Below are 23872 nucleotides of genomic sequence, written 5' to 3'. Positions count from 1 at the left end.
TCTCTGAGAACATTTTGGTGTACATTAAATATTTTCTGTTTTCTTCTTTAATTGTGATATTCGCAAAAAACTACAATCAAACGTTCAAGTGATGCAATTGGCGATGCTGAAGCATCTGCCGTTGAAAAAATGCGTACTAAAAGGAATAAACCACTAGTGGAGCGCCAGAACGAACGGGGCTCCAAGCAATTTACAAATTATTTTCGTCCACTACAAACTTTAGACGATGATAATGATGATAAACCTATTGAAACGGACACACTTGATGAAATAATAATCAAACCACCTCCTATAACATTAATTAAACAAAATACAAAATTTGTACACGAGCTAATGGCTAAAATTAAAACTGATGATTACTTTATTAAAACCATCTCAATTGGAATTAAAATATTTTTACCAAATATGGACTGTTTCAATGCAGCTTGTAACCAACTCAAGGAACATAACTGTGAGTTCTACACGTACGATACTAGATCAAACAAGCCATACAAAGCCATTTTATCCGGGCTGGATAAACTACCAATTGAAACTGTCAAATCCATGCTACAAAACCTAGGATTACAATGCACCGAAGTCAAAATTGTGGAAAAGAAAACTAAGTCTGATCATGAATTATTACTGTACATTGTTTATTTCGTAAACAAAAGTATCACAGTAAAGGAACTGCGCAAAAACTTTATGTATGTCAACCACACTAAAGTACGCTGGGAGTATAAAGTGAAATTGCAGAATAAAATTACTCAATGCTACAATTGCCAACTATTTGGACATGGATCAAATAATTGTTCAGTTAAAACATCATGTGCCCATTGTGCTGGATCACACCAGACTGCCGTATGTATGGACGTAAACAACAAAAAATGCGCTAACTGTAAAGGCGACCATCCATCGACAGAACTGACATGCCCATGCCGAATTTCTTATCTCAATTTACTTTCCAAACGCTCATCACAACGCATTGGAAGAAATAACTTGGAAGCTCATGGAATGAGGAATTCTAAGCAACACATCGCTCCATCTGCTCTCTTTGGAAATCAACCCCAGATCTCATTGCCTACTCAAACTAAGAGAGTGCAACAACTCAACTTTGGTAGCTATAGTAATGCACTCACCAATATTCATACTTTGCCTAATCCCAAAGCAAATATCACAAATGAAACTAATCTCTTTTCATGTGAAGAGATAAATTCTCTTTTGTCTGAATTAATAACAAGATTTAATGAATGCTCCAATAAGGGAGAGCAATTTCAAGTAATTTCTCAGTTAGCGATTAAGTATGTTTACACAAACAAATAATTTTATTGATAATTTGAATATTATGGCATGGAATGCTCGTGCCGTTAGAAACAAACGTATAGAACTGATCAAGTTCTTAGAAAATAATCACATTCACATAGCACTTATAAATGAAACGTGGCTGACTCATAGTGACCGTTTTAATATACCCGAATACACTATATACAGAAATGACAGGAAGGAAAGTAGGGGAGGCGGCGTTGCCATTGCAGTTAGTAACACATTGATACATGAACAAATACCCTGCATTAAAAGTCATGTTATTGAAAATGTAGGTATACAAATCAACACTGACTCTAATTCCAGTCTAAAAATTTACTCTATTTACTTTGCTGGAAATACTTCAAAATGTATTCCTAGTTCATGTGATTTATCTTGGGACCATAATCATTTAAAAAGTTTGTATAGATCTGATCTCCTTAAGATCTCACAAATAAATGGAAATTTTCTAATTTGCGGGGACTTCAACTCGCGCCACAGAGCATGGAAGTGTACCCGAGCCAATGGTTGGGGCAAAATTCTCAATGAACTTTCAGATCTGGGAAAATTCAGTATTTTGTACCCTACGCAACCCACATATATTCCGCATAACCATAAAGCAAAAGCATCAACATTGGACCTATGCCTCACTAATATCCCTAACCAGCTGGCTAATCCAGCAGTAATGCAAGAGCTTTCCTCTGATCACCTACCAGTGGTTATTAAATACTCTACAAATTTTATGCGCAATGTAAAAACATATCCGATTTTGGGAAGGGCAAATTGGGCGCTTTTTAAGAGAATTATAAATGAAAGGCTGATGGTTGAAGAGGTGGTTGTCAACTGCTCACAGATATCGACTCTGGATATTGATAATTTAATCGGCTCTTTCACTAGAGTAATCAATTATGCCTTTCTTAAAGCAGTCCCTCATAAACCTATACATCACTCCAAGCTTACACTCCCTGTACATATAACTGAATTATTTAAAACAAGAAATATTATCCAAAGACAATGGTTTAGGTCACGTCATCCATTATTAAAATCAAGATGTGATCATTTAAATTACATCATACGAAAAGAGCTTTTCATTTATAATAATGCAAAATGGAACAATAAACTTCAAAAGCTGGATAAATGCAGCAAACCCTTTTGGAATATAACCAAAGCAATTAAAAAAAGAAAACAAATTGTTCCGTGTCTAAGTAAAGCTGATGAAATATACGCTTCTGGAAAAGAAAAAGCGAATATTCTTGCTGATGTCTTTCAACTGAAGCATAATCTGACACATTCATATTCAAACCAAAATACAATTGACCAAGTCAAAATATCTTTACAATCTATAGCTGAAACCCCAAACAACATCGCAGAAATTTGTAGAGTCACTTATCCAGAGGTTTTTTCAATTGTAAAAGCTCTCCATACTAGAAAATCTCCTGGAATTGATGGAATACCTAATATATCCTTGAAAAACCTTCCTACAAGCGCCATTAATCATATTGTTAACATTGCCAATCACTGTCTTCAGGCAGGCTATTTCCCACGGGATTGGAAGATAGCAAAAATAGTTCCAATTCTCAAACCAGGAAAACCTCCTGATAACCCTGAAAGCTACCGACCAATAAGCCTATTAAGCGGATTGTCCAAGATTCTGGAAAAATTAATTAAATTGAGATTGGTGAAATTTTTGGACATACACAACACACTACCAACGGTACAGTATGGTTTTAGAAATGGTCTAAATACCATACTGCCGACCTTAAAACTAAGAAATTATATTAAAGAAAGTATCCAATCCAAACAATCTGTAGGGCTGGTTACACTTGATATTGAGGCTGCATTTGATACTGTATGGCATGACGGACTGTTGCACAAACTAAAGATGATTGGAACTCCCATATACCTCATTAAAATAGTTCAAAATTTTTTGACACATCGATACTTTAGCGTTAATTTGAACAGTAGTCAATCTGCTAGACGAATTTTAAATGCAGGTGTGCCACAGGGTTCTGTCTTAGGACCTACATTGTTTAATATTTTTACACACGATATTCCACAAGCTACAAACTGTGTACTTTCACTGTTTGCTGACGACGCCGCTGTCTACAGTGCTGGTTTCTCGTACAGCGAGATAAATCAATCCATGCAGAGTTACTTAAATGAATTAGACATATATTACAAAAAATGGAAAATTAAAATTAACCCTAATAAAACGAATGCTATATTTTTTACAAAAAGAAGGAAACCTCGTTATCTTCCTGATAGACAGTTGCGAATACTAGACTCTCCAATACAATGGGTTGACAACATTTGATATTTGGGTATAATTTTTGATAAAAAACTAACATTTAAATACCACATCAACAACACAATTATGAAAGTTAATAAAATTATTTGCACACTGTACCCTCTAATAAATCGTAAATCTAAATTATCAATATCCAATAAGATCATAATTTTTAAAACAATTTTTAATCCAATATTAATGTATGGGTCACCTGTTTGGGGTAGATGTGCTCAAACTCATATCAAAAAACTTCAAATATGCCAAAACAAGCTGTTAAAATTAATAATGAACTTACCTTATTACACAAACACTAAGTACCTACATATAAAAGCAGGTGTACAAAAAGTTCAACAAAAAATACAATATTAACAATCTTTTGTTTCAAGTCTTAGTTTTTAAGTTAGTTGTAAGTCAATTAAGGTTTTTCTTCTCCCTTGTTTTCCTTAATAAATAATAAATATTGTTATACAAAAAAAAACTAAAAACAGGTCAACTAGACATAATTAATAAATATTTCAGATGAAAGCCTTAGCTAAACACTGTAAATACCTAATTATACCATTAGCTTTAATGAAATGTACATATATATATAAGGGATAAAGCACAAATAAATTAAATTAAAAAAAAATAAGAAGAAGTATTAATTACCAACTCATTTTAGACTATACTCAAGCTATCTATCTAAACAATAATGTATCAAAACTTGAACCACTAATACATTCAGACAAAAGAAATAATCGAACAACACAATCAGACGAATAATATCTTTCATATAATAACATTTACAACATTAATCATAGTAGTTATTATTGTAATATTGTACTTTATCAATAAATATAAGACTGTACCCCAAGTTAAAGTTAAAGTTAATTGTAAAATTTAAAAATCAAACCCTAAAAAATTAAAATATTATAAGTCCTAATATTGTGTTGTACCCTAATCTAAACGCCTTAGGACAGGCCTTTTTCTTAAGGATGGGGAAGTAGCATATCCATTCTAAACCCACAACTCCTCAAGCACACACACTATTGTAAACAATAACACACACAATAATGTCTAAGTGCGAAATGTAATCAACGGTCGAGAGCCCTTCGATTAAGCTCATTGCTCATTTACGCACAGCAAAGTGCAAAAGTCCGAAGTCCAAAATCCAGACTCTGTGGCGAGCCAACGTCCACGTCCCCTAAACATCCGATTTTTACGACTTTATTCTCTTAAACTTCGCTCTTAAGCTATCCCAATCTGCCTATAGTGATAATCCAAAGGCTCTAGCTCTTCCTTTATTGGAATTAAAAAGAAAACGTTTAATAATACATAAAAAACCACATTCTGATCTACTTAATTTAAGTATATTTGCAGTCTGGTTAATATTAGATGTTAGAGTCTAGCGCTAACTCAAGAAGTCTGTCAGCCAGAACCTTCATGGCTTTCTTGACTTCCTTGGCCTCCTTCGCCTTCTTCTTGAGGAACTCGAGATGGTTCTGGGAGTTGGTGACCTGCACGAAGTTCATGAGCTCGGCTAGACGGGCCCACTTGAAGCGCGGCAGGTACTCCATGCTCCACAGTGAGTAATAGAATGGGGAATTATTGCGCGTGGATATCTGCTTATTGTTCAGCAGTAGAACGAGCTGTTTGGCCACATGTTTCGACTTGAATTCCACCCAACCCTCGGCGAAGAGGATATTATGATGCTTACCTAAAGTAATTTAGATTAAGGTATATACTGGGTAATCAGTGGGTCTTATATGTATGCCACTTGGTCCACTCACTTGACTGCGACCGCAGGAAAGCTCTGCCGATGCCGCCGTACTCGCCCAAGATTTCCCGCAGGCGGGTCAAGGTCATGTGCTTGGGTATGTTGGATATGTAGATGATGCCCTTCTTGATTTTCTTCGCGGGATCCGAGGAACTGCAGGCGGCTTTGAAGCTGGCCAGCTCCATTTCATCGCCTTCATCCGAGGGATTTGCCTCCCCATTCGCAGACTCACCATCCTCTGGCTGTGGTTTATCCGAGGTCTCAATCTCCTCCACTTCCATGCGAGTGGGCTTGCGTTTTGGCTTTGATTTCCTTTTTATTTCCTTCATTGTAGTTTACGTTCTCGTGGGTCAAAAAAATTTTGTAGTGCACGCTATAGGGATGACAGTTGACAGGTGATGTCTGTCTACGTTTTTATCGAAGAGCTATCGATATGTTGCCATGTTGCCTTTTAATTAGGAAGCATAACGCTTAAAAGCACTTTGTAATAGATCATTTGATTTATTCAGTTCTATTTTAATAAAGAAATCGTGCGTTACAAGAATCCTAACCATTTTTTTTGACAATAACATCAATTGACCACGGAGTAAACTATTTTTTGCCTTAGTAAATGAGATCAGATATGATATAAAAAAGCTATTTACTTTTCATTTCGGCCACACAAAATTTCCCCGTTTACAAATCGAAAAATTCTTACAATTTCGAAATCGAGAACACCCATTTTTCGATTTTAATTCGCAATTGTAAAATTCTTACGAATCGAGTAATCGAGTACCGGAGTACCGGAGCATGCCCGAATATTTTTTAAAATAGTATAAAAAGAGGCGCTTGAATGTTAATTAGTTATTATTTAATTTTGGTGCTGTAAATAAGTGTTAGCAACCCCTAATTAAATTTAGGACGCTTGGGCGGAATTTGTTAAAATTTATGTATGTTGTACCTCGTTCTTCTTGGGTCAAAAATCCAGACAGCAGCATTCTTTGCGTGTTTCCTGCTTGCCCTTTATCATTGTCCTGCTAGCGTTTTCCTTCCTTTTTGCCCATTTCCTTCGTGCCTTGCCACATTCAATTGGATATAATAAATACCAAAATGCGATAAAGTATAAGAAATAGCGGACTAAAGAAATTAAAGATGCAAAGCAATGAAAAGCTCTCAGAACATAGATTGCAATCTATGCTCTTGTTTATAGTTCGTATCCAATACTGTCAGAACTTTGGAATTTTAACTAAAAAGCTTGTCAATGAATTTTCTAGATTCTGGCATACTCCAGTGCTTCGTTCGTATATATTTTATCAAAATGTACTTAAAAGTGTTTCGATAAGGCTTCGTCATCATGTTCACAAAATTCAAGTTGCTAAAACTAGATGTTGCTAGATGTTCGTCATCTCTGGCTTAGAATATATGTATAAGTTAACAAACAATCAAGGTCATATTCCCTTAGCAACTAAGTAGCCTCGCATAAACAATGCTGACGCGCCATAATAGAGTTCAGCGCTCTGTGCTGAGACCGTTCGGCGGTGGAAATCCGACACTTCCCATTTCGAGTGTTGCGCTGCGCCTCAAGAAATGCTGAGTCGGCTTGCCGCTCATGTCTTGGTGGCGCGATGCATTGTCGCGTATGGTAAACTAAGCAAAGAATATTGTCTGTACTTTTAGTTCTTACAAAGCTGCTCAAGAAACCACAGCTCCACTCTGGCACATAGCCGTAAAAATAACCTTGTTCTTAATTACACTACATTGCTACGCCACAAGGCTAGCAATATAACTAAGGGGGGAAGTCAAGCCCTCCAACATAATCAACCTAAATTCAGTATTAAAAGAGGCGTACCTCTACCGAAGAAGGAAGACCCCCTTGACACCGAATAGGAGATCTCTATAACAGGCGCCCAACTTCACCAAGAACCACAGTCTAGTTGATAAAGTAGTTGGGTAGGGTTTGACAAGTTGTTTCCACGGCATCCCATCAAGTAGTCTCTGCCTAGCCTTCGTTGCATACGGACGTTCGCGATTGCCTAGTCTTTTTGTAGTGAAACATCAACTACTCTTCCAATCTTACAGTACACGACTTACCACATCAGCAATTTCTACGCCAACTCCCCCACCCCTCAAAACCTCCACGGCTGAGCTGTTAGTTCGTCGCAGCATAGTGCAACATTGTGGGCGGAAACAGCTCAGCAAAATGTAAACAAAGACAGTCCCCAAATCTGCCGGGTCAGCAGATTCACAGACAATAAAACACTTCTCACTCTGTTAGTTTTTCATTTTTAAGCGAACTGCCAAACTGTACAGACAAATTTGTAATCAAATAAAGAGCATTTTCGAAATAAGCCCTTGTTAATAGAGAGCCAACATTTTTCTCCTCCAACACGCAGGTAGCTCCATCTGCATTATATTCTCTTGTAACTGCACGATCTCTCATCAGACCACACCCCTCTCCTGGCTGATCAGCAAGCCATGCCACTAAAGAAGCCACTACGCTCCCGTTTCCTAGCTCCTGGTACTCATGTCGAGACCTTCAAGGATCACCTGTCTGAACTAATCGACTTAAACATGGAAATTCAAGGGACAGAAGGTATTGACAACGCCATAAGCTTATTTATGGAAAAACTGAAAGAAGCAGCAGTACGTGCTGCTCCGAGTGCTCCACGCAATACGCAAGCCTTTGTGCAGTCACTCCTACCTCGTGCAATAGTTGACCTCCTTCGCCTCAAACGGAAAGTCAGAAAGGAATTTGCAAGAACAGGAGATGTCCGAATCCAGCAGATGTACAGAAGGTTATCAAATCGGCTCCATAAAGTGCTGACCCAAAGGAAACTGCAACAGATAGACAACCTATTGGAGAACATGGGCACCGATACCTCTTCACAATTCTCCTTGTGGAGAATTACGAAAAGGTTGAAGTTTCAGGCATCTCAGAAATCCGCTATAAGAAGCCCATCTGGCGGTTGGTGCCGCACATCACATGATAAAGCAGAAGTGTTTGCAAGCAGCTTGGAGCAAAGATTTAAGCCGCTCGCACTTGCCGATGCGAATCATTGCCGTCTGGTTGCGGAGTCTCTTGAAACGCCATTTCAAATGACACGGCCCGCGGATCCTGTCACTCTCGAAGAACTGAAACAACTTGTTTGTTAACTTGCTTGTTAAAAATATCAAATTGGAATATAAAAAAAAAACTGAAAAACAACTGAATCTAATGTGCATTTTAAATAATAAAATTATTATAACTACTGTAATTTAAAACATAAATTTATCAAAAAGAACAACATTGAGAAATAAATATTTCATAAAAATAATACGTAGTAGAAAATAAAAATTTATAAAATAAATAGAAATATGAAAAGTGTCTATTGCAAAAGCCATATCTTAAGGCACGAAGTGCGGACACAACCTCTCAACAATCATTGCCTAGTTAATTTCACACGTCGCACGCTGAATACTCTAATGACAAATATTTTAATATAAAGTCATTTTTGAATTTTTTTTCGTGATATAATGATTCGTCTATTACTATTTCTAAGCTTTGTCTAAATAATAATAACGTTAAGGCAATGCAAAACAAGAATTTTTCGCATGGTGCCAATTGATCAAAAATAATACAGATTTAAAGTCTAAGAACTTTTAAGGTGAAGGGAATATTTTGTCAATTGCATGAGCATACGTGTGCACACATACCATTCTGATTTTGAAAAAAAATATGTAGAGCCTAATGTAATCACAACTTGGAACCTTCCCAAGGCTATCCTAAACCAGAACTGTATCAATAGAGAAACTATAATAGAAGGCAATAACATTATAAAAGCATTCAATTGTTCTGTCCAATAAGAAGAAGTATTAATTACCAACTCATTTTAGACTATACTCAAGCTATCTATCTAAACAATAATGTATCAAAACTTGAACCACTAATACATTCAGACAAAAGAAATAATCGAACAACACAATCAGACGAATAATATCTTTCATATAATAACATTTACAACATTAATCATAGTAGTTATTATTGTAATATTGTACTTTATCAATAAATATAAGACTGTACCCCAAGTTAAAGTTAAAGTTAATTGTAAAATTTAAAAATCAAACCCTAAAAAATTAAAATATTATAAGTCCTAATATTGTGTTGTACCCTAATCTAAACGCCTTAGGACAGGCCTTTTTCTTAAGGATGGGGAAGTAGCATATCCATTCTAAACCCACAACTCCTCAAGCACACACACTATTGTAAACAATAACACACACAATAATGTCTAAGTGCGAAATGTAATCAACGGTCGAGAGCCCTTCGATTAAGCTCATTGCTCATTTACGCACAGCAAAGTGCAAAAGTCCGAAGTCCAAAATCCAGACTCTGTGGCGAGCCAACGTCCACGTCCCCTAAACATCCGATTTTTACGACTTTATTCTCTTAAACTTCGCTCTTAAGCTATCCCAATCTGCCTATATAAACCCAAACATGTCCCCATATAGTAGTTCAGTTCTGAGTACGTTATCAATCGCGATAACCCTGCTAAGCCCGCTTCAACTTCGAAGTCCATTATCTAACCTAGTGATAATCCAAAGGCTCTAGCTCTTCCTTTATTGGAATTAAAAAGAAAACGTTTAATAATACATAAAAAACCACATTCTGATCTACTTAATTTAAGTATATTTGCAGTCTGGTTAATATTAGATGTTAGAGTCTAGCGCTAACTCAAGAAGTCTGTCAGCCAGAACCTTCATGGCTTTCTTGACTTCCTTGGCCTCCTTCGCCTTCTTCTTGAGGAACTCGAGATGGTTCTGGGAGTTGGTGACCTGCACGAAGTTCATGAGCTCGGCTAGACGGGCCCACTTGAAGCGCGGCAGGTACTCCATGCTCCACAGTGAGTAATAGAATGGGGAATTATTGCGCGTGGATATCTGCTTATTGTTCAGCAGTAGAACGAGCTGTTTGGCCACATGTTTCGACTTGAATTCCACCCAACCCTCGGCGAAGAGGATATTATGATGCTTACCTAAAGTAATTGAGATTAAGGTATATACTGGGTAATCAGTGGGTCTTATATGTATGCCACTTGGTCCACTCACTTGACTGCGACCGCAGGAAAGCTCTGCCGATGCCGCCGTACTCGCCCAAGATTTCCCGCAGGTGGGTCAAGGTCATGTGCTTGGGTATGTTGGATATGTAGATGATGCCCTTCTTGATTTTCTTCGCGGGATCCGAGGAACTGCAGGCGGCTTTGAAGCTGGCCAGCTCCATTTCATCGCCTTCATCCGAGGGATTTGCCTCCCCATTCGCAGACTCACCATCCTCTGGCTGTGGTTTATCCGAGGTCTCAATCTCCTCCACTTCCATGCGAGTGGGCTTGCGTTTTGGCTTTGATTTCCTTTTTATTTCCTTCATTGTAGTTTACGTTCTCGTGGGTCAAATAAATTTTGTAGTGCACGCTATAGGGATGACAGTTGACAGGTGATGTCTGTCTACGTTTTTATCGAAGAGCTATCGATATGTTGCCATGTTGCCTTTTAATTAGGAAGCATAACGCTTAAAAGCACTTTGTAATAGATCATTTGATTTATTCAGTTCTATTTTAATAAAGAAATCGTGCGTTACAAGAATCCTAACCATTTTTTTTGACAATAACATCAATTGACCACGGAGTAAACTATTTTTTGCCTTAGTAAATGAGATCAGATATGATATAAAAAAGCTATTTACTTTTCATTTCGGCCACACAAAATTTCCCCGTTTACAAATCGAAAAATTCTTACAATTTCGAAATCGAGAACACCCATTTTTCGATTTCAATTCGCAATTGTAAAATTCTTACGAATCGAGTAATCGAGTACCGGAGTACCGGAGCATGCCCGAATATTTTTTAAAATGGTATAAAAAGAGGCGCTTGAATGTTAATTAGTTATTATTTAATTTTGGTGCTGTAAATAAGTGTTAGCAACCCCTAATTAAATTTAGGACGCTTGGGCGGAATTTGTTAAAATTTATGTATGTTGTACCTCGTTCTTTTTGGGTCAAAAATCCAGACAGCAGCATTCTTTGCGTGTTTCCTGCTTGCCCTTTATCATTGTCCTGCTAGCGTTTTCCTTCCTTTTTGCCCATTTCCTTCGTGCCTTGCCACATTCAATTGGATATAATAAATACCAAAATGCAATAAAGTATAAGAAATAGCGGACTAAAGAAATTAAAGATGCAAAGCAATGAAAAGCTCTCAGAACATAGATTGCAATCTATGCTCTTGTTTATAGTTCGTATCCAATACTGTCAGAACTTTGGAATTTTAACTAAAAAGCTTGTCAATGAATTTTCTAGATTCTGGCATACTCCAGTGCTTCGTTCGTATATATTTTATCAAAATGTACTTAAAAGTGTTTCGATAAGGCTTCGTCATCATGTTCACAAAATTCAAGTTGCTAAAACTAGATGTTGCTAGATGTTCGTCATCTCTGGCTTAGAATATATGTATAAGTTAACAAACAATCAAGGTCATATTCCCTTAGCAACTAAGTAGCCTCGCATAAACAATGCTGACGCGCCATAATAGAGTTCAGCGCTCTGTGCTGAGACCGTTCGGCGGTGGAAATCCGACACTTCCCATTTCGAGTGTTGCGCTGCGCCGCAAGAAATGCTGAGTCGGCTTGCCGCTCATGTCTTGGTGGCGCGATGCATTGTCGCGTATGGTAAACTAAGCAAAGAATATTGTCTGTACTTTTAGTTCTTACAAAGCTGCTCAAGAAACCACAGCTCCACTCTGGCACATAGCCGTAAAAATAACCTTGTTCTTAATTACACTACATTGCTACGCCACAAGGCTAGCAATATAACTAAGGGGGGAAGTCAAGCCCTCCAACATAATCAACCTAAATTCAGTATTAAAAGAGGCGTACCTCTACCGAAGAAGGAAGACCCCCTTGACACCGAATAGGAGATCTCTATAACAGGCGCCCAACTTCACCAAGAACCACAGTCTAGTTGATAAAGTAGTTGGGTAGGGTTTGACAAGTTGTTTCCACGGCATCCCATCAAGTAGTCTCTGCCTAGCCTTCGTTGCATACGGACGTTCGCGATTGCCTAGTCTTTTTGTAGTGAAACATCAACTACTCTTCCAATCTTACAGTACACGACTTACCACATCAGCAATTTCTACGCCAACTCCCCCACCCCTCAAAACCTCCACGGCTGAGCTGTTAGTTCGTCGCAGCATAGTGCAACATTGTGGGCGGAAACAGCTCAGCAAAATGTAAACAAAGACAGTCCCCAAATCTGCCGGGTCAGCAGATTCACAGACAATAAAACACTTCTCACTCTGTTAGTTTTTCATTTTTAAGCGAACTGTCAAACTGTACAGACAAATTTGTAATCAAATAAAGAGCATTTTCGAAATAAACCCTTGTTAATAGAGAGCCAACATTTTTCTCCTCCAACACGCAGGTAGCTCCATCTGCATTATATTCTCTTGTAACTGCACGATCTCTCATCTCTCCTTCGCCTCAAACGGAAAGTCAGAAAGGAATTTGCAAGAACAGGAGATGTCCGAATCCAGCAGATCTACAGAAGGTTATCAAATCGGCTCCATAAAGTGCTGACCCAAAGGAAACTGCAACAGATAGACAACCTATTGGAGAACATGGGAACCGATACCTCTTCACAATTCTCCTTGTGGAGAATCACGAAAAGGTTCAAGTTTCAGGCATCTCAGAAATCCGCTATAAGAAGCCCATCTGGCGGTTGGTGCCGCACATCACATGATAAAGCAGAAGTGTTTGCAAGCAGCTTGGAGCAAAGATTTAAGCCGCTCGCACTTGCCGATGCGAATCATTGCCGTGTGGTTGCGGAGTCTCTTGAAACGCCATTTCAAATGACACGGCCCGCGGATCCTGTCACTCTCGAAGAACTGAAACAACTTGTTTGTTAACTTGCTTGTTAAAAATATCAAATTGGAATATAAAAAAAAAACTGAAAAACAACTGAATCTAATGTGCATTTTAAATAATAAAATTATTATAACTACTGTAATTTAAAACATAAATTTATCAAAAAGAACAACATTGAGAAATAAATATTTCATAAAAATAATACGTAGTAGAAAATAAAAATTTATAAAATAAATAGAAATATGAAAAGTGTCTATTGCAAAAGTCATATCTTAAGGCACGAAGTGCGGACACAACCTCTCAACAATCATTGCCTAGTTAATTTCACACGTCGCACGCTGAATACTCTAATGACAAATATTTTAATAAAAAGTAATTTTTGATTTTTTTTTCGTGATATAATGATTTGTCTATTACTATTTCTAAGCTTTGTCTAAATAATAATAACGTTAAGGCAATGCAAAACAAGAATTTTTCGCATGGTGCCAATTGATCAAAAATAATATAGATTTAAAGTCTAAGAACTTTTAAGGTGAAGGGAATATTTTGTCAAATGCATGAGCATACGTGTGCACACATACCATTCTGATTTTGAAAAAAAATATGTAGAGCCTAATGTAATCACAACTTGGAACCTTCCCATGGCTATCCTAAACCAGAACTGTATCAATAGAGAAACTATAATAGAAGGCAATAACATTATAAAAGCATTCAATTGTTCTGTCCAATAAGAAGAAGTATTAATTACCCAGTCACCGACTATCTCTCTTCGAGTGCGGACGTCTGTGTCTTTCCAATTGTGTGAGCTTTGCTTATCGCGTAATTACCATCGCCGTTACATTGATATTTATCATCTTATCTTCTTGATCTTCTTATCAACGCGTACGTGCAAATCAAAAACATTCAATATCCATAAATTTATTAACCATGGCCCCCGGGCCACTCAATTTGGGGGATAATCGCTTTGCCAGTCTCAGCGCTACCCCCAAAGCTAAGAAAAAAAGACCCTTTCAAAAATTACAAGTTGATTTCCCAGACCTCCCTGAAACGCAGTGCAAAAATCCGAGATATTTAGTGGTCTCATCAAAAAACTCTCCGAAAACCATATCCGACTACAACTGCTTTGCTGTCCATAGAGCCCTTAAGTATATCAGCAAAGACATTACATCCATCTCTAATCTTCGGGATGGTAACCTTCTCTTGCTGGTTAACTCCAGGGAAATTAGTGACAAATTTATCAAAGTGACTTCTTTACCTGGCTTATGCGATATCGAGTGCAAGCTCCACAACACACTTAACTTTGTCAAAGGCACCATTTACGCTCCCTGTCTTATTAACATTCCAGAAAACGAAATTGTTGAGGAACTAAAATCACAAAATGTACACAGCGTATTTAAATTTACCAAAATGATCGACGGCACCCCCAAACCTTTTGGAAAAGTTCTCGTAACATTCGACCGTTTCACTCTTCCCAGTAAACTAACGGTTTCCTGGCACACAGTTAAGGTGTCAGAATATATACCCAACCCGATGAGATGTAAGTCTTGTCAATTATTAGGCCACACATCAAAGCACTGCAAAAACCCACCTGCCTGTGTATCATGCAATCTCGCTCCCCACCTTCCCGTGCCATGCACTCGCATTTTCTGTGCAAACTGCACCGGCCAACATCCAGCCTCCTCACCCGAATGCCCACAATACCAAACACAAAAACAACTGCTCCACATCAAAACAAGCAAAAAATGCAGTTTCCATGAAGCTCGCACTATACTAAAACAACAACAAAACACAACAAATAACCCCACGCTTACCTACTCGACCGTCGCAAACCAAAGCACAGCATCCGTGATGCTTGTCAAAAAATCCCGAAACCCTAACACGATTACAAACACCGACTTGCCCACCAGCTCGACAAAAGTACCAGCTCCGCTCTCACCAACGTATCCCACTTCTCGGACGAACTCTTTGAATCTCGAAGAGAATCTTACTTCCTCCCCAAGCACCTCTGACAAAACTGATTTCTCTTACCTAAAAAAAACATGCATCGAACGATCTCGCTCCCTTAGGGCGGAAGCAAACGCTCTATTAGGACAAACCTACAACGACGACAACAATACGTTAATGACCTCAAGATCCAACTCAAACGAATCAATTGCTTCACAAACCTCAAATCTACAAACAAAAATCAACACAACAGACTCAGACACTATGGACGATCCCGATTCCTAGTCCTGATCCTCTCACCCTTACCTTCATATACACACACCACAAATTAATAACAGTCCAACAAAAAACAATAAATAAAAAAAAAATTTTTAATCATGACAATTACTATATTACAATGGAACATCCACGGCATTTTTAATAATTACAACGAACTGACACTACTCATAAAAGACCATGCACCCGATATTGTATTTTTGCAGGAAACCAAACTTCCATGTAATTCTACAAATTTTATTTGCCCCAAAGAATATAGTGGTTACTTCCACAATTTTTCTTATAACACCTCAGCCAAACAAGGCATTGGTGTTCTTATTAAAAGGAATGTCCCACATACATACCGTAACATTAACTCCAGCATACTCTGCTCCGCACTGCAGCTTAATTTTGAACAGGTCATTAATATTGTTAATGCGTACATCCCACCAAGTCAAATTTTTTCATCTTCTGACATATCAGAAATTCTTCAAAATCTTAACGGATCCACAATACTCCTGGGTGATCTTAACTCATGGAGTCCTTTATGGGGTTCACCTCGCACAAATACAAGGGGTAAAAAAATTGAAACCGTAATTCTTGAAAACAGCCTAATTGTTCTTAACGACGGTTCCCCGACTCACCTTTCAACTCACAATACGTTCACCTCATCTCACTGATATCTCCACAGATAGCCCATATGTGCAGCTGGTCTATATCAGATAATCTCCATGGAAGTGACCACTTTCCCATAACCATCCACATAAACACACCTACCCGTCCCGATAACACTTTACCCCTGCCTAAATACAAGACAGACCAAGCGAACTGGAAACGCTTTAACGAAAGTTGCGAAAAATCAGCAGCATATTGGACGGTCGGTTGCCTAAATCAGCAAGTCGCACAAATGACGAAAGTCATAGGTTCAGCTGCAAACTATAGCATTCCCCAAACGAAAAGGGTGATCCACAAAGCCAAGGTGCCATGGTGGAACGCTAACCTTCAACAGCTTAGGGACCAAAAGCAACGCTTGTTCTCGTCCTACAAAGCCAATACGAATGATACAAACCTTATCCGATACAAAAAAGCAAACGCGCTTTTCAAAAAAGCTGTACTTTCGGCCAAGCGTAACTCCCTTGAAAAATTTACTTCCAAAATCTCCCCAGTATCCTCCACAAAAAAGGTCTGGTCAGATATAAAACGCCTAGCCGGCATCCCTCCCACTCCGTTCAAATATATCAAATCCAACTCGGGTACTCTAACTGGATCATTTGATATCGCCGAAGAGTTTGCCTTATCTTGGTCTAAATACTCTTCTGACCAAAATTTTTCAGCAGAATATATACGAGTAAAAAATCGGTATCTTTTAGAGCCCTATGCCATCGACTCACTTTCCCCATCGGCTACATCCTTAGATTCCAATTTCACATTGCTCGAAATAGAAAATTCAGTAGCAAAAGCAAAAGGGAAAAGCCCTGGGGCTGACAGAGTATCATACCCTATGCTCAAAAACCTATCTCCCCACCTAAAAACAAAACTTTTAGACATTTTTAATCAAATATTAACCACTGGAAAATACCCACATACATGGAGATCGGCTATCATTATCCCTATATCAAAACCTAACAAACCCCCTTCCGATATTAACAGCTACCGTCCAATCTCTCTGTTATCCTGTCTGGGAAAAACACTAGAAAAAATAATAGCACAAAGACTTACCTGGTTCATTAAACGCCACAACCTAATTTCCCATAATCAAGTTGCCTTTAAAAGTAATCATAGCACGATGGACGCGTTATTGCGTATCCAACACTTCGCGTCGAACGCTCTTTCGACCAAAAATCACGTCTCTATCTTGGCGACGGATTTTGAAAGAGCCTTCGATCGCGTGGGGATTCACGCCGTACTTTGCAGACTCGAGCGCTGGGGCATTGGTCCTAGGCTTTATAACCTTATTAAAGCCTTCATGACCAATCGGTCCTTCAGGGTTCGAATAAACAATGTCACATCGAACTCCCACATTTTACACAATGGAATCCCGCAGGGTTCGCCACTTTCGGTGGTTTTATTTATGATAGCTATTGAAGACATAAATGACATTGTAACTCGGCATAAAGATATTTACATCTCACTATACGCAGACGACGCAATAATCTTTACTAAAATAAAAAATATTAACACAGTTAGAGAAAAATTCTTAGAAATATTGCAAGAAATTAACTCGTGGGGAGCAACCTCTGGGGCCTCTCTTGCCATTGAAAAATGCCAAACTTTACATATCTGTCGGAAACAACGTTGCAACCTTTCCGACATTGTCTTTAACAGCCGCACAATAAAAGATGTAAATTTTTTAAAAATCCTGGGGATAACCTTCGACTCCAAACTACTTTTTAAACAGCACTGTCAGACTCTAAGAAAACAACTGGAAACTAGATTTAACATTATTAAATTTCTATCATCTAAATATTCTTACATACATATTAAGACTCTCATAGATATTACGCGCGCTTTAATGCTATCTAAAATTGACTACGGACTGCCAATCTTCGGTTGGTGTGCTAAATCACACTTAAAAAAGCTACAAGTCCCATATCACGGAGCGGTCCGTCGCGCCATTCACGCATTTCCCACATCTCCAGTAGCGTGCACATTGGCAGAATCGGGTCTCCCGAGTATCCAATCACGCGTAGAAGAAACTACATTGATGCTTATCCCGAAGCTGTACACCACGTCAAACTGCCTGCTAACCAAAGACTTCGGAGCCATATTTAAACAAAAACGGAAATTCAAGTGCATATCCACCCTAAGACGTTGCGCCAACTACATCAAGCTACTTGACCTTCCCCTGCCTAAGCCCAGGAGGCCCTTCAAATCGCCAGCACTTTGGGGTTCCAAACAGCCTAACATAAACCTTCAAATATACAATGCTGCCAAAAAGGATACAGGTCGCCTAGAATACCAAAAACGTTTTATGAGCGCACAAGAAGATCTTGGTGTGAAAAACTGGATCTACACCGATGGTTCTAAAGTCACCGGCGCAACTACTTTTGCGGTTGTTGACTCTAACCGTAAAATAATTGCAGGAGGTAGGCTTCCGTCCTACAACTCCATATTTACAGCCGAAGCTTTCGCCATTCTCAAAGCATGCCAATTCGCTTCCAAAAACGCTGGAAAATCTGTTATCTGCACAGACAGCCTCTCCTCTCTTTCCGCTATACGCAACTGGAACCATAATGACCCCACAACACAAGAAGTTAGGCACATTCTAAGTTCTCACCCAAAAAAAATCACCTTACTCTGGGTTCCCAGTCATAAAGGTATTCATGGGAATGAACGTGCTGACAAAGCCGCCCAAGAGATGAGGCTTACACCATCAATCCTGTTCACTCCGTTTAACTCCAAGGACCTAAAAAGTCGAATCAAGTTATACCTCAAAGAAAAGAAACTCTCCGAATGGGCACTCTTCATGCACAGGTACCAGTCTATCAATCCGAATTGCATCATGTTCAAGCCACCAACGAACGTACATAAACGGGAATGCGCGACCTTTATCCGTCTACGCATCGGGCACACCCAATCCACACATCAACACTTACTGATGAGATCGGCGCGACCAACATGCCAACTATGCGGGGACGAGCTCACCGTTGACCATATTCTCAACGCCTGCAGTCAATTGCACTCAATTAGGTCTCACTTATTTGGTACGCATAGTCTCTCGAATTGTTTAAGTATCCCATCCTGTAAAAATATCTCAAAAATTTACAAATTTGTCCAAAAAGCTAAGTTTATTATATAAAGCAATTAACCCATAAGTCTCGAGTCGAAGGCCCCCGTAGCTAGTACTCATTAAATTTAATTAGGTTTAGTATTGTATACTATATTTAATTTTGTTAAATAAATAAATAAAATTAATTACCAACTCATTTTAGACTATACTCAAGCTATCTATCTAAACAATAATGTATAATAACTTGAACCACTAATACATTCAGACAAAAGAAATAATCGAACAACACAATCAGACGAATAATATCTTTCATATAATAACATTTACAACATTAATCATAGTAGTTATTATTGTAATATTGTACTTTATCAATAAATATAAGACTGTACCCCAAGTTAAAGTTAAAGTTAATTGTAAAATTTAAAAATCAAACCCTAAAAAATGAAAATATTATAAGTCCTAATATTGTATTGTACCCTAATCTAAACGCCTGAGGACAGGCCTTTTTCTTAAGGATGGGGAAGTAGCATATCCATTCTAAACCCACAACTCCTCAATCACACACACTATTGTAAACAATAACACACACAATAATGCCTAAGTGCGAAATGTAATCAACGGTCGAGAGCCCTTCGATTAAGCTCATTGCTTATTTACGCAGAGCAAAGTGCAAAAGTCCGAAGTCCAAAATCCAGACTCTGTGGCGAGCCAACGTCCACGTCCCCTAAACATCCGATTTTTACGACTTTATTCTCTTAAACTTCGCTCTTAAGCTATCCCAATCTGCCTATATAAACCCAAACATGTCCCCATATAGTAGTTCAGTTCTGAGTACGTTATCAATCGCGATAACCCTGCTAAGCCCACTTCAACTTCGAAGTCCATTATCTAACCTAGTGATAATCCAAAGGCTCTAGCTCTTCCTTTATTGGAATTAAAAAGAAAACGTTTAATAATACATAAAAAACCACATTCTGATCTACTTAATTTAAGTATATTTGCAGTCTGGTTAATATTAGATGTTAGAGTCTAGCGCTAACTCAAGAAGTCTGTCAGCCAGAACCTTCATGGCTTTCTTGACTTCCTTGGCCTCCTTCGCCTTCTTCTTGAGGAACTCGAGATGGTTCTGGGAGTTGGTGACCTGCACGAAGTTCATGAGCTCGGCTAGACGGGCCCACTTGAAGCGCGGCAGGTACTCCATGCTCCACAGTGAGTAATAGAATGGGGAATTATTGCGCGTGGATATCTGCTTATTGTTCAGCAGTAGAACGAGCTGTTTGGCCACATGTTTCGACTTGAATTCCACCCAACCCTCGGCGAAGAGGATATTATGATGCTTACCTAAAGTAATTGAGATTAAGGTATATACTGGGTAATCAGTGGGTCTTATATGTATGCCACTTGGTCCACTCACTTGACTGCGACCGCAGGAAAGCTCTGCCGATGCCGCCGTACTCGCCCAAGATTTCCCGCAGGTGGGTCAAGGTCATGTGCTTGGGTATGTTGGATATGTAGATGATGCCCTTCTTGATTTTCTTCGCGGGATCCGAGGAACTGCAGGCGGCTTTGAAGCTGGCCAGCTCCATTTCATCGCCTTCATCCGAGGGATTTGCCTCCCCATTCGCAGACTCACCATCCTCTGGCTGTGGTTTATCCGAGGTCTCAATCTCCTCCACTTCCATGCGAGTGGGCTTGCGTTTTGGCTTTGATTTCCTTTTTATTTCCTTCATTGTAGTTTACGTTCTCGTGGGTCAAATAAATTTTGTAGTGCACGCTATAGGGATGACAGTTGACAGGTGATGTCTGTCTACGTTTTTATCGAAGAGCTATCGATATGTTGCCATGTTGCCTTTTAATTAGGAAGCATAACGCTTAAAAGCACTTTGTAATAGATCATTTGATTTATTCAGTTCTATTTTAATAAAGAAATCGTGCGTTACAAGAATCCTAACCATTTTTTTTGACAATAACATCAATTGACCACGGAGTAAACTATTTTTTGCCTTAGTAAATGAGATCAGATATGATATAAAAAAGCTATTTACTTTTCATTTCGGCCACACAAAATTTCCCCGTTTACAAATCGAAAAATTCTTACAATTTCGAAATCGAGAACACCCATTTTTCGATTTCAATTCGCAATTGTAAAATTCTTACGAATAGAGTAATCGAGTACAGGAGTACCGGAGCATGCCCGAATATTTTTTAAAATGGTATAAAAAGAGGCGCTTGAATGTTAATTAGTTATTATTTAATTTTGGTGCTGTAAATAAGTGTTAGCAACCCCTAATTAAATTTAGGACGCTTGGGCGGAATTTGTTAAAATTTATGTATGTTGTACCTCGTTCTTCTTGGGTCAAAAATCCAGACAGCAGCATTCTTTGCGTGTTTCCTGCTTGCCCTTTATCATTGTCCGGCTAGCGTTTTCCTTCCTTTTTGCCCATTTCCTTCGTGCCTTGCCACATTCAATTGGATATAATAAATACCAAAATGCGATAAAGTATAAGAAATAGCGGACTAAAGAAATTAAAGATGCAAAGCAATGAAAAGCTCTCAGAACATAGATTGCAATCTATGCTCTTGTTTATAGTTCGTATCCAATACTGTCAGAACTTTGGAATTTTAACTAAAAAGCTTGTCAATGAATTTTCTAGATTCTGGCATACTCCAGTGCTTCGTTCGTATATATTTTATCAAAATGTACTTAAAAGTGTTTCGATAAGGCTTCGTCATCATGTTCACAAAATTCAAGTTGCTAAAACTAGATGTTGCTAGATGTTCGTCATCTCTGGCTTAGAATATATGTATAAGTTAACAAACAATCAAGGTCATATTCCCTTAGCAACTAAGTAGCCTCGCATAAACAATGCTGACGCGCCATAATAGAGTTCAGCGCTCTGTGCTGAGACCGTTCGGCGGTGGAAATCCGACACTTCCCATTTCGAGTGTTGCGCTGCGCCGCAAGAAATGCTGAGTCGGCTTGCCGCTCATGTCTTGGTGGCGCGATGCATTGTCGCGTATGGTAAACTAAGCAAAGAATATTGTCTGTACTTTTAGTTCTTACAAAGCTGCTCAAGAAACCACAGCTCCACTCTGGCACATAGCCGTAAAAATAACCTTGTTCTTAATTACACTACATTGCTACGCCATAAGGCTAGCAATATAACTTAGGGGGGGAAGTCAAGCCCTCCAACATAATCAACCTAAATTCAGTATTAAAAGAGGCGTACCTCTACCGAAGAAGGAAGACCCCCTTGACACCGAATAGGAGATCTCTATAACTGGCGCCCAACTTCACCAAGAACCACAGTCTAGTTGATAAAGTAGTTGGGTAGGGTTTGACAAGTTGTTTCCACGGCATCCCATCAAGTAGTCTCTGCCTAGCCTTCGTTGCATACGGACGTTCGCGATTGCCTAGTCTTTTTGTAGTGAAACATCAACTACTCTTCCAATCTTACAGTACACGAGTTACCACATCAGCAATTTCTACGCCAACTCCCCCACCCCTCAAAACCTCCACGGCTGAGCTGTTAGTTCGTCGCAGCATAGTGCAACATTGTGGGCGGAAACAGCTCAGCAAAATGTAAACAAAGACAGTCCCCAAATCTGCCGGGTCAGCAGATTCACAGACAATAAAACACTTCTCACTCTGTTAGTTTTTCATTTTTAAGCGAACTGCCAAACTGTACAGACAAATTTGTAATCAAATAAAGAGCATTTTCGAAATAAACCCTTGTTAATAGAGAGCCAACATTTTTCTCCTCCAACACGCAGGTAGCTCCATCTGCATTATATTCTCTTGTAACTGCACGATCTCTCATCAGACCACACCCCTCTCCTGGCTGATCAGCAAGCCATGCCACTAAAGAAGCCACTACGCTCCCGTTTCCTAGCTCCTGGTACTCATGTCGAGACCTTCAAGGATCACCTGTCTGAACTAATCGACTTAAACATGGAAATTCAAGGGACAGAAGGTATTGACAACGCCATAAGCTTATTTATGGAAAAACTGAAAGAAGCAGCAGTACGTGCTGCTCCGAGTGCTCCACGCAATACGCAAGCCTTTGTGCAGTCACTCCTACCTCGTGCAATAGTTGACCTCCTTCGCCTCAAACGGAAAGTCAGAAAGGAATTTGCAAGAACAGGAGATGTCCGAATCCATCAGATCTACAGAAGGTTAACAAATCGGCTCCATAAAGTGCTGACCCAAAGGAAACTGCAACAGATAGACAACCTATTGGAGAACATGGGCACCGATACCTCTTCACAATTCTCCTTGTGGAGAATTACGAAAAGGTTGAAGTTTCAGGCATCTCAGAAATCCGCTATAAGAAGCCCATCTGGCGGTTGGTGCCGCACATCACATGATAAAGCAGAAGTGTTTGCAAGCAGCTTGGAGCAAAGATTTAAGCCGCTCGCACTTGCCGATGCGAATCATTGCCGTGTGGTTGCGGAGTCTCTTGAAACGCCATTTCAAATGACACGGCCCGCGGATCCTGTCACTCTCGAAGAACTGAAACAACTTGTTTGTTAACTTGCTTGTTAAAAATATCAAATTGGAATATAAAAAAAAAAACTGAAAAACAACTGAATCTAATGTGCATTTTAAATAATAAAATTATTATAACTACTTTAATTTAAAACATAAATTTATCAAAAAGAACAACATTGAGAAATAAATATTTCATAAATATGAAAAGTGTCTATTGCAAAAATCATATCTTAAGGCACGAAGTGCGGACACAACCTCTCAACA

The 23872-nt window shown here is 38.8% G+C and overlaps 3 protein-coding genes across 3 annotated transcripts; all 3 read right to left on the bottom strand.

The window, feature by feature from the left end:
• Positions 1 to 4818: 4818 nt before the first annotated feature.
• CG46517 (uncharacterized protein) lies at positions 4819 to 5694 on the bottom strand. The gene is made up of 2 exons (NM_001414128.1): positions 5335 to 5694; positions 4819 to 5261 (listed from the first exon to the last, which is right to left on the bottom strand). Exons 1-2 carry the CDS (start codon positions 5648 to 5650, stop codon positions 4936 to 4938), a joined length of 642 nt encoding a protein of 213 aa, NP_001401076.1. The 5' UTR covers positions 5651 to 5694; the 3' UTR covers positions 4819 to 4935.
• A 4175-nt stretch (positions 5695 to 9869) lies between these two features.
• CG46516 (uncharacterized protein) lies at positions 9870 to 10745 on the bottom strand. The gene is made up of 2 exons (NM_001414127.1): positions 10386 to 10745; positions 9870 to 10312 (listed from the first exon to the last, which is right to left on the bottom strand). The coding sequence occupies exons 1-2, from the start codon at positions 10699 to 10701 to the stop codon at positions 9987 to 9989; spliced, it is 642 nt and encodes a 213-aa protein (NP_001401075.1). The 5' UTR covers positions 10702 to 10745; the 3' UTR covers positions 9870 to 9986.
• Positions 10746 to 20014: 9269 nt separating this feature from the next.
• CG46515 (uncharacterized protein) lies at positions 20015 to 20890 on the bottom strand. The gene is made up of 2 exons (NM_001414126.1): positions 20531 to 20890; positions 20015 to 20457 (listed from the first exon to the last, which is right to left on the bottom strand). Exons 1-2 carry the CDS (start codon positions 20844 to 20846, stop codon positions 20132 to 20134), a joined length of 642 nt encoding a protein of 213 aa, NP_001401074.1. The 5' UTR covers positions 20847 to 20890; the 3' UTR covers positions 20015 to 20131.
• Positions 20891 to 23872: the final 2982 nt, after the last annotated feature.

The sequence above is a fragment of the Drosophila melanogaster genome, chromosome X (assembly GCF_000001215.4).
Source record: "Drosophila melanogaster chromosome X".
In the NCBI taxonomy this organism is placed as follows: Eukaryota; Metazoa; Arthropoda; class Insecta; order Diptera; family Drosophilidae; genus Drosophila; species Drosophila melanogaster.
This window is presented reverse-complemented; position numbering and strand designations above follow the sequence as displayed.